The sequence below is a fragment of the Mobula hypostoma genome, chromosome 2, assembly GCF_963921235.1.
Source record: "Mobula hypostoma chromosome 2, sMobHyp1.1, whole genome shotgun sequence".
Classification (NCBI taxonomy): domain Eukaryota; kingdom Metazoa; phylum Chordata; class Chondrichthyes; order Myliobatiformes; family Myliobatidae; genus Mobula; species Mobula hypostoma.
Genome location: NC_086098.1, coordinates 218,577,990 through 218,597,470, shown reverse-complemented (window position 1 = coordinate 218,597,470; position 19,481 = coordinate 218,577,990). Strand labels below are relative to the sequence as shown.

The window sequence follows — 19,481 nt, the reverse complement described above, 5'->3', positions numbered from 1 at the left end:
ATACATTGTACAGTTTGATTAAGCATTCTTGTTCATTTAAATAATTCATTACATATTATATGTAAAATACATGAATTGCATACGTCATCACACTACCACATGACACATGCACGCCTTGCTTGAAGTAAAAACGAAGTTGCACTCATATTTTTGGACTCCCTGCGTCTTCCCATGAATTAGTTTAATGCTTTGAAGTTACAAAACAGAACACTTGATATAAAACAATGTTGAATCTTGAATCTCAAGTAGCAAAAGCTAGCCTGAGCATGTAAATATTAAGAAAGAGGATGTGCTGGAGCTTTTGGAAAGCATCAAGTTGGATAAGTCGCCAGAACCGGATGAATTGTACCCCAGGCTACTGTGGGAGGCGAGGGCGGAGATTGCTGAGCCTCTAACAAGTCATCTTTGCATCATCAATGGGGACGGGAGAGGTTCTGGAGGATTGGAGGGTTGCGGATGTTGTTCCTTTATTCAGGAAAGGGAGTAGAGATAGCCCAGGAAATTATAGGCCAGTGAGTCTTACCTCAGTGGTTGGTAAGTTGATGGAGAAGATCCTGAGAGGCAGGATTTATGAACATTTGGAGAGGCATAAAATGATTAGGAATAGTCAGCATGGCTTTATCAAGGGCAGGTCGTGCCTTATGAGCCTGATTGAATTTTTTGAGGATGTGACTAAATACATTAATGAAGGAAGATCAGTAGATGTAGTGTATATGGATTTCAGCAAGGCATTTGAAAAAGGTACCCCATGCAAGGCTTATTGAGAAAATAAGGAGGCATGGGATCTAAGGGGACATTGCTTTGTGGATCCAGAACTGGTATGCCCACAGAAGGCAGAGAGTGGTTGTAGACGGGTCATATTCTGCATGGAGGTCGGTCACCAGTGGTGTGCCTCAGGGATCTGTTCTGGGACCCTTACTCTTCATGATTTTTATAAATGACCTGGATGAGGAAGTGGTGGGATGGGTTAGTAAGTTTGCTGATGACACAAAGATTGGAGGTATTGTGGATAGTGTGGAGGGCTGTCAGAGGTTACAGCAAGACATTGATAGGATGCAGAACTGGGCTGAGACGTGGCAGATGGAGTTCAACCCAGATAAGTGTGAAGTGATTCAATTTGGTATGTCAAATATGATGGCAGAATATAGTATTAATGGTAAGACTCTTGGCAGTGTAGAGGATCAGAGGGATCTTGGGGTCCGAGTCCATAGGACGCTCATAGCAGCTGCGCAGATTGACTCTGTGGTCAAGAAGGCATACGGTGTATTGGCCTTCATCAATCGTGGAATTGAATTTAGGAGCCAAGAGGTAATGTTGCAGCTATATAGGCCCTGGTCAGACCCCACTTAGAGTACTGTGCTCAGTTCTGGTCACCTCATTACAGGAAGGATGTGGAAGCCATAGAAAGCGTGCAAGGAGATTTACAAGGATGTTGCCTGCATTGGGGAACATGCTTTATGAGAATAGGTTGAGTAAACTCGGCCTTTTCTCCTTGGAGCGACAGAGGATGAGAGGTGACCCGATAGAGGTATATAAGATGATGAGAGGCATTGATCCTGTGGATAGTCAGAGGCTTTTTCCCAGGGCTGAAATGGTTGCCACAAAGGGACACAGGTTTAAGGTGCTGGGGAATAGGTACAGAGGAGATGTCAAGGGTAAGTTTTTTTACTCAGAGAGTGGTGAGTGCATGGAATGGGCTGCTGGCAATAGTGGTTGAGGCGGATATGATAGGTTTTTTAAGAGACTTTTGGATAGGTACATGGAGCTTAGTAAAATAGAGGGCTATGGGTAAGCCTAGTAATTTCTAAGGTAGGGACATGTTCGGCACAACTTTGTGGGCAGAAGGGCCTGTATGTTTTCTATGTTCTATGTTTCTAAAAATACCATGTTTCTCTAAGCTCCAATTCACTACCTCATCCTGAAGGCCAAGTGACTTAACCTTCTTGACAAGCCTCCCATGCAGTATCTTCTCAAAGGCCATGTAGACAACATCACAGCCTTGCCTTCATCAAGTTTCCTGGTAGCCACCTCAGAAAACTCTATAAGATTGTTTAGACACGGCCTACCATGCACAAAGTCATGTTGATCATCCATAATCAGGCCCTGTCCAGCCAAACATTGTACAGCCCCTTAGAATACTTTCCAATAATTTTTCCACTACTGGAATCAGGCTCACAGACCTATATTTCTCAACTTAATCTTGGAACAACAGGACAACAAGAGCTCTCCTCCAGCCCTCTGTCATCTCACTCGTGGTTAAGGACATTTTAAATACCTCTACTAGAGCCCCTGCAATGTCTTCATTAGCCTCCCTCAAGGTCAGAGGTGACACCTTGTCAGGTCCTAATTTGTCTCTAGACAGCAAGTACTCCTCCTCCCTAATCTATATATGGTACATGACCTCACAGCTGTTTTGCCTTAGCTCTGTAGACTCTGTATTCAACTCCTGAGAAAATACAGATAAAAGAAGTCCATTTAAGATCTCCTCTATCTATTTTGGCTCCAAGCATTGATGACCATACAGATCTTCAAGACGACCATTTTGTCCCTTGCTCTCCTTTTGTTCTTAATGTATTTGTTCAAGCCCTTGAATTCTCCTAAACCTTGTCTGCTAGAGCAAACATGTCTGATTTCACTCTTGTATTCTCTTGAATTTCTTATCCTCCTCAAGTACCTTATTTGTTCCCTTCTGCTATGCACCTCTTCCTTCTTCTTAACCAAGGCCTCAAAATCTCTCAAAAACCATGGTACCCAAAGACTGTTATCCTTCTCTTGTGTTCTGACAGGAACATACAAACTCTGTACTCTCAACATCTCACTTTTGAAGGCCTCCCACTTACCAAATACACCTTTGCAAGAAAACAACTTATCCCAATCTACAAATGCACAGATCTTTTGCTGATGCCATCAAATTGACCTTTCTCCATTTTAGAATCTCAACCCAAGGACCAGATCTATTCTTCTCTATAATTATCTTGAACTTAATGGAATTATGATCACTAGATCACTAGTAACAGAAGTGTATGTGTTCCCTTACATACACTTCTGTCATCTGCCCTGACTAATTCCCCAATAGGAGATCCAGTGTCACACGCTCTCTAGATGGATTTCTATGTATTAATTAAGGAAACTTCCTGAGCATATTGACAAACTCTATCCCACTCAGCTATCTTGGAGTATGGTAGTCACAGTCAATATGTGGAAAGTTAAATTTGCCTACTATCACAACTTTGTTTCTCTTGCAATTTTCTGTATCTTTCTACAGATTTGCTCCTCTAAATCCTGCTGACTATTGGGAGGTCCATAACATAATCCAATTAACATGGTCATCCCATTCTTATTCCTTAGTCCCAGCAATAGAGCTTCAGCAGTGAGCCCTCCAACCTGTCCTGTCTGAGCACTGCCGTGATATTTTCTCTGAATACAAACGCCAACCCTTCCCCTTTACTGACTCCTGCACTATCATGTCTAAAATAACAGAACCCAGAACACTGAGCAGTCAGTCCTGCCCCTCCTGCAACCACCTCTCACCAATGGCTACAACGTCACAATTCTAAGTGCTAATCCATGATCTATGCTCATCCATTCACATTGAAATAGTTGTAACTCAGAATATTATTCCCATCATGCTTGATCTTTTCCTTCCTGTCTTTGTATGCAAGCTTAACAAAACCTTTCCCCACATCCACTCCACTATCTGCCCCGACTCTCCAGTTCCTATCTCCCTGCATCTCTAGTTTAAATCCTCCAGGGTAGCACTAACAAACCTTCCGCCATAGATTAGTCTCCCTCCAGTTCAGGTGCAAACTGCTCCGTCTGTAGAGATCCCACATTCACTAGAAGGGAGCCCAATGATCCAAAAATCAGAAGCCCTCCCTCCAGCACCATCTCCTTAGCCACATGTTAAACTGTATGATCTTCCTGTTTCTGGCCTCACTAGCCTGTGGCACAGATAGCAATCCCGAGATCACAACCATGGGGGTCATGTCCTTCAACTTCACGCCTAACTCCTTGAATTCACTTTGCAGAACCTCGTCACTCTTCCCACCTGTGTCGTAGGTACTGATGTAGACTACAACCTTGGCCTGCTCACCCTCCCACTTAAGAATGCTATGGATCCTGACCCTGGCACCTGGAGAGCAACATACCGTTCAGGAATCTCATTCTCATCCACAGAGCCTCCTGTCTGTTCCCCTAACCAATAAAACCCCTATCACCCTATCACTTCTGCTCACCTCTTCTCCTCCCTTCCCTTCTGAGCCAGAGACCCAAGCACTGGTCTCGGTCATATTTTTTTTCCCCCAAAACACTTACAGGCTGCCCCTAGCACATCCTTGGGCATGTTGATTGTTAACGCAAATGATGCATTTCACCATATGTTTCAATATACATGTGATGAATAAATCTGAATCTGAATCATACCCTTGAAAGTTATCCTTGCACACTAAAGTACGTTTTGTGCCAAAGATGAAAAATATTTGAACTTTGCTCGAACCTTTATATTTAATATAAAGAAAAATCAAATATAACATAAATGGAGAAAAATGAACCTTGCGTGTAAAGTTAGGTAAAGTATGATAACCTTGTCGGTTTCAATGTACAAGCTCTACTTTGCATTGTTTCCTGTGTTGCAGCAATCCTTCTGCTGGAAGAGTACTCTTCTACCTCAAGGCATTACAGAAGATTTCTAGGAAAAACAAGCCTGTTTAAGACTGCTGGCAAGAGTAGTCTGTGATGACTGGCTGAGAGGAAATGTGCTGTCGAAAGTCCTCATGCGGTTTTCTGACATGAACAGTTGACAGTTCCATCCACCCTCCCAGATGATGCCTGAGCAGCAGGTTGTTAATTGTGGCAATGTTTTGCAGGGATACATCAACGTACTGATCCTACACCAGGCACAATCTCAGGTTATGATGGTCCAACAATCCATTGCAGTCAAACCATATGGTCATCGTTTCACCCTCCGGATCTTGAACAAGCTCCAAATCTCAAATGCCTGGTCCCTGCTGCCTTCACTCTGCTCCTTGGACTCAACTGCGTGCACAATCTAAGCAGCATTCTGCTCATAATGGAGAGGTAGAGGGAGTGTGGTGGGGTTCGGACGCACCTGTCTCTGCTCCGAACAACAAGGGATGAGGCTGCACGTGCCTTCTGTCTGTTCCAGTGGACCTGCAGCCCGCTTTGCTCCTGTAAAATGTGAGCTGCTCATCGATAGTATTCCTGCTCAGAGAGAACACCAATCTCCCTGTGAATGACGTCGCACTGTTCAATGAGAAAAGTGACTACTGAGATCTCACTGTTTCAGGAGGGCACCAAGCTGCCCCCAGGAGCCATGTCACTATTCTTTTGGAGCTTCAAGATACCCCCAGGAAACCTGAATCAAGGAAAGACTGCAAAGAAACATGTCATCAGCATGTGGATCTCCAGGGAAATGTAACCAAGATCAATGGGTGCTTTTCCATAGGAATGTCATAGCTTATGACCATCTGGCACCACACAACATCTGGTAATACATGGCCCTTGGAATCTAGCATGTCTTGTTTCCACTCCAGTCTGTGGGATCTGAGACACAATGCACACACTCTTGTCACAGATGAAATGATGGTTGGTGGTGGGTTCATACTATTGACATTGGGTTCTATATTCTGTCAAGAAGTGGTACAAATGGGTCTGATGCCCCTCCTCCATTTTGAGAGATCACAATTAGCTTTAACATCCATTGTGGCTAAGTTGGAGGAATACTCTTGTTTACAGTCCTCTCATCAACTCCATTTTGCATAAAACCACTACGCACAGCAGATTCCACAGGCATTGCAGCAGACCACAACTCTTTTCAAAACACAATAAATTTATTCATTGAAAAGGGTTTAGTTTGACAGACTTACAACAGAAGACAAAATTCACAGTTCCTGCCTATTAGAGTTGCTGCCCCTCCCTGACTACAGGGCAATAGTACTGCTGTCTGCAATGAAGTGATTGAGGATCCATGGGGAATGAACCGCTTTGAGCTTCAGCAGATCTCTTAGTGTAAAGCTAATTAATGATGTTGCACTTTTATGTTAACTAATTATTTGAGGGAGCTTATAGGCATCAGGTAGTCTCATGAGACCATGGATTTGTGTCTTGGAAGGTTTCCAGGGTGCAGGCCTGGGCAAGGTTGTATGGAAGACCAGCAGTTGCCCATGCTGCTAGTCTCCCCTCTCCACGCCACCGGTTGCCCAAGGGAAGGGCATTAGAACCCATACAGCTTGGCACCGGTGTCATCGCAGAGCAATGTGTGGTTAAGTGCCTTGCTCAAGGACACAACATGCTGCCTCAGCCAAGGCTCGAACTAGCGACCTTCAGATCACTAGACGAACGCCTTAACCACTTGGCCACGTGCCTACACAATTTTATATTAGCACTTCATGCAAAGAAAACGTAGAGCAGCTAAAGTAGGAGAAATACAATTTCTAGCCTGATACACACTAAAGAACACAATACTTCTGAAAGATTATATTCATTTGTCACTCACCATATACTGTCTTCTGATCTTTCAAGATCCATCCCTTCATCATCATACTCCGTATCAATTGTTAAATTCCCATTGGTGTCATGAGCAGACTCAAAGTTTGTGACAACACGGGTAGGAATTCCCAAGCACCTCAACACTAACAAAAGAGAATATGAGTGAAGAACTTCTTTTATACCATATTTACAATTATAACAACATACGATAAGGCTCCTTTTCATTGACTAAGGCTCTGCCTTTAATACCATCATTCCAAATAAGCTGATTCCTAAGCTCTGGAACCTGGGCCTTAGCCCTCAGATCTGCAGCTGGATGTTCAACTTCCTCACAGACAGGACCCAGGCTCTAAAAACAGGGCACAAGCTCTCCTCTATAATCACTCTGAGCACTGGTGCCCCACAAGGCTGTGTACTCAGCCCCCTGCTGTACTCACTGTACACCCATGATTGTGCAGCCAAGTTTCCATCAAACTCAATATGTAAGTTTGCTGATGATGCAAAAATAGTAGGCCGTATCTCGGGTAATGATGAGTTTGAGTACAGAGAGGAAATTAAGAACCTGGTGTCATGGTGCGAAGACAATAACCTATCCCTCAGCTTCAGCAAGACGAAGGAATTGGTTGTTGACTTCAGAAGGAGCAGTGGACCACATGATCCAATTTACATCAGTGGTGAGCAAGTGGAACAGGTCAAAAACTTTAAGTTCCTCGGCGTCAATATCACAAATGACCTGACTTGGTCCAACCAAGCAGAGTCCACTGCCAAGAAGGCCCACCAGCGCCTTTACTTCCTGAGAAAACTAAAGAAATTTGGCCTGTCCTCTAAAACCCTCACTAATTTTTATAGATGCACCGTAGAAAGCATTCTTCTAGGGTGCATCACAACCTGGTATGGAAGTTGTCCTGTCCAAGACCAAAAGAAGCTGCAGAAGATCATGAACACGGCGCAGCACATCACACAAACTAATCTTCCGTCCGTGGACTCACTTTACACCACACGCTGTCGGAGCAGTGCTGCCAGGATAATCAAGGACACGACCCACCCAGCCAACACACTTTTCGTCCCTCTTCCCTCCAGAAGGTGGTTCAGGAGCTTGAAGACTCATATGGCCAGATTTGGGAACAGCTTCTTTCCAACTGTGATAAGACTGCTGAACGGATCCTGACCCGGATCTGGGCCGTACCCTCCAAATGTCCAGACCTGCCTCTCGGGTTTTTTTTGCACTACCTTACTTCCCATTTTTCAATTTTCTATTTATGATTTATAATTAAAATTTTTAATATTTACTAATTTTAACTATTTTTAATATTTAATATTTGTAATCCAGGGAGTGTGAAGCGCAGAATCAAATATTGCTGTGATGATTGTACGTTCTAGTACCAATTGTTTGGCAACAATAAAGTATAAAGTATAAAGAAGCCATTGAAAGCTAGATCAATTAATCATTTGAAATTATACTTTGAGATAAAACTTAGAGACATTCTTACAATCCAAGGTACATTTCTCTCTTAAAAAAAATGTCTTTTTTTTATTTATATACTACACAGAAACTGCTATGAAGGTAAAATTTGTTGAATCAATTGGAAATGGCATATTGACAGAGGCTGGAGGCATAAATTAAGGGAGTTACATTCTGCAACATAAGAAGCAATTATTAAAATGGGAGTTGTGCAGTGTAAGGTCTAAAATACTTAATAAATCAATTAAAAAATGCAGACACAAGGAAATCTGCAGATGCTGGAAGTTCAAGCAACACACACAAAATGCTGGTGGAACACAGCAGACCAGGCAGCATCTATAGGAAGAAGTACAGTAGACGTTTCGGGCCGGGACCCTTCGTCAGGACTAACTGAAAGAAGAGATAGTAAGAGATTTGAAAGTGGGGGGGGGAGGGGGAGATCAGAAATGATAGGAGAAGACAGGAGGGGGCGGGATGGAGCTAAGAGCTGAAAAGTTGATTGGCAAAAGGGATACGAGGCTGGAGAAGGGAGAGGATCATGGGATGGGAAGTCTTGGGAGAGAGAGAAGGGGGGAGGGGAGCCCAGAGTGTGGAGAGCAGGCAAGGAGTTATAGTGAGAGAGACAGAGGGAGAAAAAAGTGAGAGAAAAAAAGGGAGGGAATAAAAAATATATATTAAATAAATAAATAAGGGATGGGATGCGAAGGGAAGGAGGGGCATTAACGCAAGTTAGAGAAGTCAATATTCATGCCATCAGGTTGGAGGCTACCCAGACGGAATATAAGGTGTTGTTCCTCCAACCTGAGCGTGGCTTCATCTTTACAGTAGAAGAGGCAGTGGATAGACATATCAGAATGGGAATGGGGCGTGGAATTAAAATGTGTGGCCACTGGGAGATCTTGCTTTCTCTGGCGGACAGAGCTTAAGTGTTCAGCGAAACAGTCTCCCAGCCTGTGTCGGGTCTCGCCAATATATAGAAGGCCGCACTGGGAGCACCGGATGCGGTATATCACTCACAGGTGAAGTGTCGCCTCACCTGGAAGGACTGCCTGGGGCCTTGAATGGTGGTGAGGGAGGAAGTGTAAGTATTAAATCAATTGGTGTGTGGTGTTGTTGGCCATGAATGGACTAAAGTGTGGTAGAAAGCATTCAACTAGAATATGTTATGGACAGTAGAAATATATAAACCAAATGTCTTTTTGTTCTTGCCCTGTGGTGGAAGGAATGGAGGCCACCATTTTGTGAGACTGTTCTGCAACCTCCATTTTGTGAACTATTTTGAAAACTGATTTTGCTCAAGAATAGCTGCATCAAAGCAATCAAAAGTGGACTCTTTGAGGCCCTACTGGTAATTGGATGGACTATAGATAATTTCCAAATAAGAAGTTGTTTGTGTGATTCTCTTTAATTAGATGGAACATGTAGTTTATTGGAGATGCAAGCAACAGGAATTCTGCAGATGCTGGAAAATCAAGCAACACACATCAAAGTTGCTGGTGAACGCAGCAGGCCAAGCAGCATCTATAGGAAGAGGTACAGTCGACGTTTCAGGCCCAGACCCTTCGTCAGGACTAACTGAAGGAAGAGTGAGTAAGGGATTTGAAAGCTGGAGGGGGAGGGGGAGATGTAAAATGATAAGAGAAGACAGGAGGGGGAGGGATAGAGCCGAGAGCTGGACAGGTGATAGGCAGAAGGGGATACGAGAGGATCATGGGACAGGAGGTCCGGGAAGAAAGACGGGTGGGGGGTTGACCCAGAGGATGGGCAAGAGGTATATTCAGAGGGACAGAGGGACAGAGGGAGAAAAAGGAGAGTGAGAGAAAGAATGTGTGCATAAAAAAGAGTAACAGATGGGGTACGAGGGGGAGGTGGGGCCTAGCGGAAGTTAGAGATGTCAATGTTCATGCCATCAGGTTGGAGGCTACCCATACGGAATATAAGGTGTTGTTCCTCCAACCTGAGTGTGGCTTCATCTTTACAGTAGAGGAGGCCGTGGATAGACATGTCAGAATGGGAATGGAATGTGGAATTAAAATGTGTGGCCACTGGGAGATCCTGCTTTCTCTGGCGGACAGAGCGTAGATGTTCAGCAAAGCGGTCTCCCAGTCTGCGTCGGGTCTCACCAATATATAAAAGGCCACATCGGGAGCACCGGACGCAGTATATCACCCCAGTCGACTCACAGGTGAAGTGATGCCTCACCTGGAAGGACTGTTTGGGGCCCTGAATGGTGGTAAGGGAGGAAGTGTAAGGGCATGTGTAGCACTTGTTCCGCTTACACGGATAAGTGCCAGGAGGGAGATCAGTGGGGAGGGATGGGGGGGACGAATGGACAAGGGAGTTGTGTAGGGAGCGATCCCTGCGGAATGCAGAGAGAGGGGGGGAGGGAAAGATATGCTTAGTGGTGGGATCCCGTTGGAGGTGGCGGAAGTTACGGAGAATAATATGTTGGACCCGGAGGCTGGTGGGGTGGTAGGTGAGGACCAGGGGAACCCTATTCCTAGTGGGGTGGTGGGAGGATGGAGTGAGAGCAGATGTACGTGAAATGGGGGAGATGCGTTTAAGAGCAGAGTTGATAGTGGAGGAAGGGAAGCCCCTTTCTTTAAAAAATGAAGACATCTCCCATCTGTTACTCTTTTTTATGCACACATTCTTTCTCTCACTCTCCTTTTTCTCCCTCTGTCCCTCTGAATATACCTCTTGCCCATCCTCTGGGTCAACCCCCCCCCCCGTCTTTCTTCCCGGACCTCCTGTCCCATGATCCTCTCGTATCCCCTTCTGCCTATCACCTGTCCAGCTCTCGGCTCTATCCCTCCCCCTCCTGTCTTCTCCTATCATTTTACATCTCCCCCTCCCCCTCCAGCTTTCAAATCCCTTACTCACTCTTCCTTCAGTTAGTCCTGACGAAGGGTCTCGGCCTGAAACGTCGACTGTACCTCTTCCTATAGATGCTGCTTGGCCTGCTGCGTTCACCAGCAACTTTGATGTGTGTTATTGGAGATGGCTGTCTATGTCTGTGACCTGAGGTAACCTGAGCCTAACAATTGGCTGATCTAGCAGTCACGAGGAATTCTGCAGATGCTGGAAATTCAAGCAACACACATCAAAGTTGCTGGTGAACGCAGCAGGCGAAACGTCGACTGTGCCTCTTCCTAGAGATGCTGCCTGGCCTGCTGCGTTCACCAGCAACTTTGATGTGTGTTGGCTGATCTAGCAGAAGTGTTTTGATTCAGGAAGAATAAAGAAAGAGGCTTTAACTATAAATCATCACTTGCAAGAAAGGCAGTAAAATGATGCCACCAGAGCCAATGAAAAGCTGACAAGCATTAGCCAAATAACCCACAAATAAAATTTAAACACCGCAGTTTGAACTGATAAGGGAGGAGAATAAGATTGAGGGGCTTCAGATACAAAGTGTAGCGTATTTAATATTTCAGTAATATTTTAGGAATGTTGTAAATATATTGTTTGATTAAACATTCTTTTGTTTGTTTACATAATTCATTACTGGTTATATGCAAGAATTATGTGAACGCCCTACATCATTACGTATATGTGCGTGCCTCACTAAGAAAATTAAAGTGAAAACAAAGTAGGTATTCATTACTCAGCTTCAGTGTTGTTCTTTTGATTCGATTCCAGAATTACAAAACATACCACAAACAAATGAGAACTTCAGTGACTAATTATTGCAAGGGATAATTCCACCCCACCCCAACCCACCCACACGCTAGGGACAGGGAGGAAGAAGTTCAATTGTTGGACCAATGGGAGATCCCCTATTTCAATGTTATAAATTAGAGAGGTGGTCCGAGTGAGTTCGGGTACAAAAGGAACAATGGCATTCATGATCTAAACTGCTGGCCTGTGGTCAACAATTTGACATTAGACAATAAAGTGTAAGCTCTGAATTAATTAGTTGTGCAGTGAATTAACTGATGTATGTCAGATTGTGATGTTAACAGTGTGTTTTTTGGATATGAGTAGTGTATGGAGATGCCAGTCTGTGGTCTAATGATAGTGTGTGATATTTATTACTGTAAGGCTGTCAGCTGCTTGGAGATTGTGTCAGAAGATGAACTGTTTGCTGAATAGTAACAATGTTTGTAGAAGTTCATTGACCAAATGACACATATTTTGTTTGAACTCTGTGCCCCATGCTTACCAGTCTGAACACTCTGTAATGGATATTATTAGAGGTTAAAGATCCCGAGCACAGAGAATGGCAAAGATTCATAGCCAGCAAACATGACAAAGTCATCAGCAGTATTGAGAGTTTGCACTACGGTGTTGATAGGTTGAAACTGAGAGGTCTATAATTAATTGCAACAAAACTGTAGGACAAACTAGAGCATGACAGAAACATAGAACAGAGAAGCAGAGGAACAGGCCCTTCGGCCCACAATGTTTGTGCTGAACTAAATCGCATCTGCTTGTAAATGATCCATGCTCCCTCAGTGCCTACATATTTATGTGTCTCTCTAATAGTTCCTGAAACTCCACTATTATATCTACCTTTGCCACTACCCCTTATGATCTGATCCTGGCACCTACTGCTCTCTGTGTTTTAAAAAAAAACTTGTCTCACACATCTCTTTTACTATTTCCCCTTTGATCCTAAATGCATGTCCCCTAGTACTTTCATTTCTATCCTGTTAAAAAGATTCTGATTATTACTCTCTCTAACATAGATAGCTAACTACTGGAAAAAAACCACTTAGGAATTAAAGTACAAGCCCTACTACTGTCAAAGTGGAAGGCAGCACAAAGTGGGGCTCCTGTCCAAGACTGGTGTCACTGGAAGCCTCATTCATTCCAACAAAATGTTTGGATGGAGATTGCTTATTAGAGGGATAACAAGGTAAACAAGGCCATGTGCAATGGAAAAAGTTGCATTTGTAGGTGGCAATTAAACCAGCAAACATCACACTCAGGAAAGTAACAGAACAGTAGTATAATCATTTCAAACTAGTGCTGGGGTTTGTGAAAAGTTGTAAATTTGTAACCCTAGAGGAGGTCAGGAGAAACGATTAGCAATTACATAGACAATCTGCCTTGACATTCCACTTTGACATGCTCTTTAAATACATTATGCAAGATAGATTTTAGTTAACTAATGGGCACAACTTATTATGGAGAAAGATAGGTCTGGTCCTCAGCTTGAGATTCTAAATTGGAAAAAAGCTAATTGTGGTGGCATAAAAAAGGATCCAGCAAGTGTAGATTGGGATAAATTGTTTTCAGGCTAAAGAGTACGTGGTAAGTGGGAGGTCTTCAAAAGTGAAATTTTGAGAGTAGAGTCACACACACACATAAAAAGTAAGGATAACAGGTTTAGGAAACCTGGGTTTGCAAGAGATAGTGAAACATAGAAACCGGCATTCAGTATGATCATGGCTGATCATCCAACTCAGAACCCTGTACCTGCCTTCTCTCCATACCCCCGATCCCTTTAGCCACAAGGGCCATATCTAACTCCCTCTTAAATATAGCCAATGAACTGGCCTCAACTGTTTCCTGTGGCAGAGAATTCCACAGATTCACCACTGTGTGAAGAAGCTTTTCCTAATCTCGGTCCTAAAAGGCTTCCCCTTTATCCTCAAACTGTGAACCCTCGTTCTGGACTTCCCCAACATCGGGAACAATCTTCCTGCATCTAGCCTGTCCAATCCCTTTAGGATTTTATACGTTTCGATAAGATCCCCCCTCAATCTTCTAAATTCCAACGAGTAGAAGGCTAGTCGATCCAGTCTTTCATCATATGAAAGTCCTGCCATCCCAGGAATCAATCTGGTGAACCTTCTTTGTACTCCCTGTATGGCAAGAATGTCATTCCTCAGATTAGGGGACCAAAACTGCACACAATACTCCAGGTGTGGTTTCACAAAGGCCTTGTACAACTGTCAGGACGAAGTGTCTCGGCCCGAAACGTCGACTGTACCTCTTCCTATAGATGCTGCCTGGCCTGCTGTGTCCCACCAGCATTTTGTGTGTGTTACTTGAATTTCTAGCATCTGCAGATTTTCTCGTGCTTGAGCAGAAAGCGGGGTTGATTTCAACATTTAAGAGAAGTTTGGCTAAGTACATGGATGGCAGGAATATGGAGGGCTATGGTTCAGGTGCAGGTCGATGTGACTGTCCAGAACAGCAGTTCAACATGGACTAAACTAGTCAAAGATCCTGTAGTGCTTTATGACTCTATGACATCGAGTCCATCTGACTAAATACACGATATCTCACAATTGAATGGGCATGCATAATAGCTACATCAATGGATATGGTTTCCAAAAACAAAAATTTATTTAGATTAAATGCAGTATAAGCATCAGCAATGGAGGGAAATCTATTTCCATAAACAGGTTACATGGACTCAAGTAGTCTGCCTGGTGGAAATTTCTGCTGTCACTGTAATAGGAGTTAATCAGCTTTTGTGTTTGCTCATTACAGCAAGATGTTCAGCTGCATAAAGCAAAGGCACATAATCTTTGTACTTAGGGCTAAGAATGGTAAAGGAAACACAAGAATTAATGGCAGGGAATTAACTAAAGAGAAAAACTATGGGAAGGAGATTTTCGCAATACTGATGAGACCAATTACTAATTAAATACTTTTTAAACAAAATAAAGTTTATTTATAATCAAAAGTATTTATTAGAATAAACCATACAAAACATTTTCTCTCTTTAGATTCAAAGTCAATGCTTTCACTACTGTTCTATTACGTTCTTACACATCGGTCAATAGTACTGCTGCCAATCTTGTGGCCCCTAAGGAGGTATAACAATAAATGAGAGGCTTCTTCCTCCAACCAGCCACTCCCTCTCCGGTAGCAAACGTAACCTACACTGTGGTCCTTCCCCACCAAGCCCTTGCAGTTGTTGCAGCAATCTGAATTTGGTGCCCCAGCACATACTCCTGCAGCCTGGAATGTGCCAATTGGCACCATTCCTCAATGTGCTAGCAGACCAAAAGGCGCCTTTCTCCAAGTTGATGATCTGCCAGCAGCACTTGATGTTCTGCTCCGTGTGTCCCTAGGAACAGCCCATAGATCATATAATCCCTTATCACACAGTGGCTTGGGATGAGCTACGACACACGTCCTTGAATTTTTCTGCACACCCTCTTTGGAAACCCGCAGTCTGCAAAGAGATGAGCTACTCTCTCTTCCCCTCTACAGTCATCCCGCAGGCAGAGTGCTGTGGGAGTGATGCTAAGGGAATGTAAGAAGGATCTGACTGGGTGGGCCCTCTCACCACCACCAAGCAAGGTCTTGAGGTGCCTGTTGGTGAGGACTGGCAATGAGGCATTCTGCCAGATGGTCTGGACAGTCTGCTCAGGACACCACCCCACTGTGTCCAACCACTCCTTCTGCTGGAGTGTCTACAGGACGTTCCATGCAGACCACTGTCTGATGGATTTATGGTCTAAGGTGTTGGCCCAGAAGGATGTTTCTACAAGGAACAGCTAGTGCAACAACATCCAGCTGACTGGGACCTTGTGTGGCAACAGAACCAGGCCCATTCTTCACAACACCAAGGACAGATTGAACCTCGGCACGTATTGGTACTTGGTGCCCACGTAGTGAGGTTCCACACATAGCCTGAAGCAGCCTCACATGAAAGTGGTCAGAGTGAAGACAATATTGGGTCCTTTTTGCCCCACTTGATCAGGGACTTGTACACTGTGACTGATCCACTCCATCTTGGAGCCCCAGATAAATCTGAAGAGATCTCAGATGATTCCAAAGCTGGAGTAGCAGGGGATGAGCCACACCTGCACCAAATAGAGCAACCCTGAGAACACCTCACACCTGATGACCAGTTATTGAAAGGGAGGGCTCTCCCAATTTCTGTTTTACCTTCCCAATCCATTCCAGTCAATTCCTGTTTCATGCCTCGACCCTTTTCCACTAGTAAGTAACTACTAATAATTTTTTGCCAAATCTGCCAACCGTGCCATCAAGAGAAGGAACAGACGTAAACAGAAGCACATTAAAGTTTAAATGTGTCATTAGCATAAATCATTTTAAAGTGGAAAACTTAGAGAAACCCTGAGAATATAAATAGAAACATAAGGTTCTATTGTAGAAGAAGACATTGTAGTAAAAGACAATAGGGATAAAAGGGCAGCAAGCTTAAAACTGCATCAAACCAAATATCAAGCCTATCATAAACAAGGGAACAAAATGTCGGAAATCTGTGAAATGAGAAACAGAGTTCACAATTCAACTCCCTGAGTGGAAAAATGAAAACATTTTTGTATACCAAGAAGAATTGTGTATAATTTATGTTTATGCTTTATTTCTGAACGCTGCTTATCTGATGTTATGTGCCAGTGATGCTGCAGCAAGCAAGTTTTCGATTGCACTTCTCAATAAACTTGACTTTGAAAATAAATGTATTCAAAGTTGCAGATAAGAGGGAGGAATTTAATAAACAAGTCTGTTCAGGCAACATTCAGTGCTATCAGTCAGAGAGTTGAGAGAAACAAAAGACCACGTTGGAACTTCAAAATTCAGAACAAAGCAGGAAAGCTGAAGCAAGAGAGAAGGCTAGAAATATCCAACAGATCAGACATGATATGTGGAAAGAGAAAAACTGAGTTAAGGATACAGGTAAGTGACCCTGAATTTGTTGACTACCAATTTTGACACAAACAGGAAATGCTGGTTATCAGAAATTGCTATATTCAATTCTGAATATAACAATATATGCTTCAAGATGGCACCAGCAAACAAAGTGACCAAAGACAACCAGTTAACAAAACTACTTTCTTTTACTACTTCTTCATTCAAATACGCTTCTTTTTTTCTCTTCTATTGAGCTGTTTGTGATTGGAACCTGTGATTTACAGTTTGATGGTGTGCTTTTGGGCCGATTGAGCAATCTGGTACCTTGCCATCTCTGAGGGAATTCGATGAGGTTTGGGACAGAGCCTACTGCCTGGAGACAGGGTACGAACCCATTGTCGACTCCATAGCTTCTCTCCGATAGAGGCATCGAGCAAGGTTGAAGTCGACGAGGGACAAGAGCAGAGGTCAAGCGGGTATTCAACACCATCTGCCTGTATTTGACCGGCCTTCCTCTCCCTCTCGCTAGCTGCTGTCGGAGAAAAATACGTGAGTCCTGGGAGCCACATTGCAAGGATTGATCAGCAAGGATGCGGACTCATTTTGGGGGACTCTGAAGTTAATTTGCATGTATTCCTGGATTCTGGCTACTCTTTTTTTTGCTGATTTCCAGCAGTTTGATGCAGACTGGGGCGCTTCGGTGAAGAACAGTCCTGTAGCCTGCAGTGGTCTAGCAGCATGTCGCTGAACTGAACTAAACTGAATACTACTGTACTCCTGGCTTGATGTTTGATATTCTACGTGTTGTTCGTTTGCTTTTTGACGCTGGTGTAATTTGTTCTTTTTTTGCGCAGTGGGTGTTTGATGTTTTCTTGCTGTTTCTTTGTTTTATGGCTGTCAGTGGAAGGATGAATCTCAGTTTTATTCTGAATACATACTTTGATAATAAAGATACTCTGAATCTTTGAAACTTTGAACCTGAAGATAAGATGCTGTTTCACAAGCTAGAGTTGGGCATCACGTGGAAGAGAGTAGGAGCCCCAAGACAGAGGTCTGAGTGAGAAAAGGAAATTCAAGAGATGGTCTATAAAACGCCCTTGAATAGACACACTTGGTTAGATCTCTCTGCACACACAACAGTATGTAAGATGGCATGGTAGCACAGTGATTTACAGTACCAGCAACCCCAGTTCAATTCCCACCACTGTCTGTAAGGAGTTTGCACGTTCTCCTTGTGACCACACAGGATTTCCTCCAGGAGCTGCGGTTTCCTCCCACAGTTCAAAGGCGTACCAGCTGGTAGGGTAATTGGTCATTATAAAACGTCCCGTTATTAGGCTAATGTTAAATTGGATGGCACAACTTGAAGGGCCAGAGGGCCTATTCCGTGCTGTATCTCAATAAAATAAAATTTTTAAAAACTAAAAAATATATTGTTTTCAATAGCAAGTCCATGCAGATATGAACAATAAGCAATTATTCACATGATAAAGGAGGAAATGGCAAAAGGAGGAACAAAATATGAAACTGGGCAAAGTACAAATGAAATGCTTCCAATTTCTAGTAATAAAACTAATATAATTTACATAACACAAGTCTTAATAACTAAGTTTCAATCTATATTAAAGTATATTCCATTGTGGTTCAGATTATGCAAATATACTCCAAATATTTAGAAACATACTCAATAAGTCATAATGTAATGTTAATATAAAATCTGAATCCCAAGTACCTGCGCAGGCCACAGCTGCAAAGACCCAACACTGTCCATAGCAAACCGGCTGACAGCCACTGTTGTTCCATTGTCGGAGAATAGCAACACTTCCATTCCATTTTCCTGGATATACTCCATCAGTATAAGGATTATCCCATTTGCCAAAAAGTATTCCATTGTCATCATTGCAATTCACCTGTAAGGTATCATTGTATTGGCATCCTTGCAATGTCATAACATCCGCAAAATTGACAAATATAGTAAAGGAATCAATGAGTAAAACCTCTTGGATAAATTACATTGAAAAATGAATTATTATAAGCATTTTCTGTTTTTCATTTGTGTTGGGCTTTTACAGCCTTTCTGAAATAAATTACATTTTTATTCCACTAGAAAGAGTGTTAGCTGGATAATGTGGTTCAAACTGCGATCAGCTGTTTTCCATAATAATTAACTCCACATATGCAATTGACCAGGAAAATCCCAAACAAGGTTGAAGGATTTAAGGCCATAAGATCTTAAAAAATGAGTAGGCCTTAAGCCTGTTCCACTATTCAAGTAGATGATAGTTGTTCCAATGCCACAAGTCATTTTATTATTTGATCCTCTTGGAGTTCAAAAATGCCTCAATTTCAATCTAGAATTTACTCAGTGATAATTCTCCCAAGATAGAGAGTTCTAAAGATTTCCAAATGTCAAGGAATGTTTTTTCATGCCAGTCTTCAGTGGCCTCAATCCCTAACTTAATGCTATGTCCTCTCTTGCTCCAGAATCTTCAGCATGAGGAAACACCCTCTCAGTATCTACAGTGACAGTTCTTCTTGAACCCTTAATGTCTCGGTAAGATCATCTGTCAGTCTTCCAGGTAACTACAGAGTAATTTTACTCAGCAGGGCCAATTTAATGGATTAAAAATAAGATGATGTACAGAAAATAGATACATGCTCAGGTACTAGAAGTTCAAAAATGCACATAATCCTTAAAGTATGTCTCAAAGGCCTGGCCAATCTTGCCAATATTTCCTCATTTTTGCAATCTAACCCATTTACAATAATGATCATCTTACCATTCACGTTCCTATTTTTTTGCTGTATTGGTATGTTAATTCACTCACTTATCAATACAGCAAGACCCAGTATGTCTTTAAAAGTCTGTACTTGTTCAGTAACTTCCAACTGAGATTGACCTCTCTCAGAGTCAGTAAGGATGTTATATTTATCAGCGAGTTTT

At 42.9% G+C, this 19,481-nt stretch overlaps 1 protein-coding gene across 2 annotated transcripts in view; it reads right to left on the bottom strand.

Moving 5' to 3' along the window:
- LOC134336834 (protein-glutamine gamma-glutamyltransferase 2-like) overlaps window positions 1-19,481 on the bottom strand; it is a 77,117-nt gene that overhangs the window by 18,558 nt on the left and 39,078 nt on the right. For both annotated transcript variants that reach the window (XM_063031385.1, XM_063031393.1), the window contains exons 6-7: window positions 18,270-18,447; window positions 6,515-6,650 (exon numbers count right to left, since the gene is read on the bottom strand). In XM_063031385.1, the coding sequence (XP_062887455.1) occupies window positions 6,515-6,650; window positions 18,270-18,447 (314 nt within the window). The remainder of the gene's footprint in view (window positions 1-6,514; window positions 6,651-18,269; window positions 18,448-19,481) is intronic.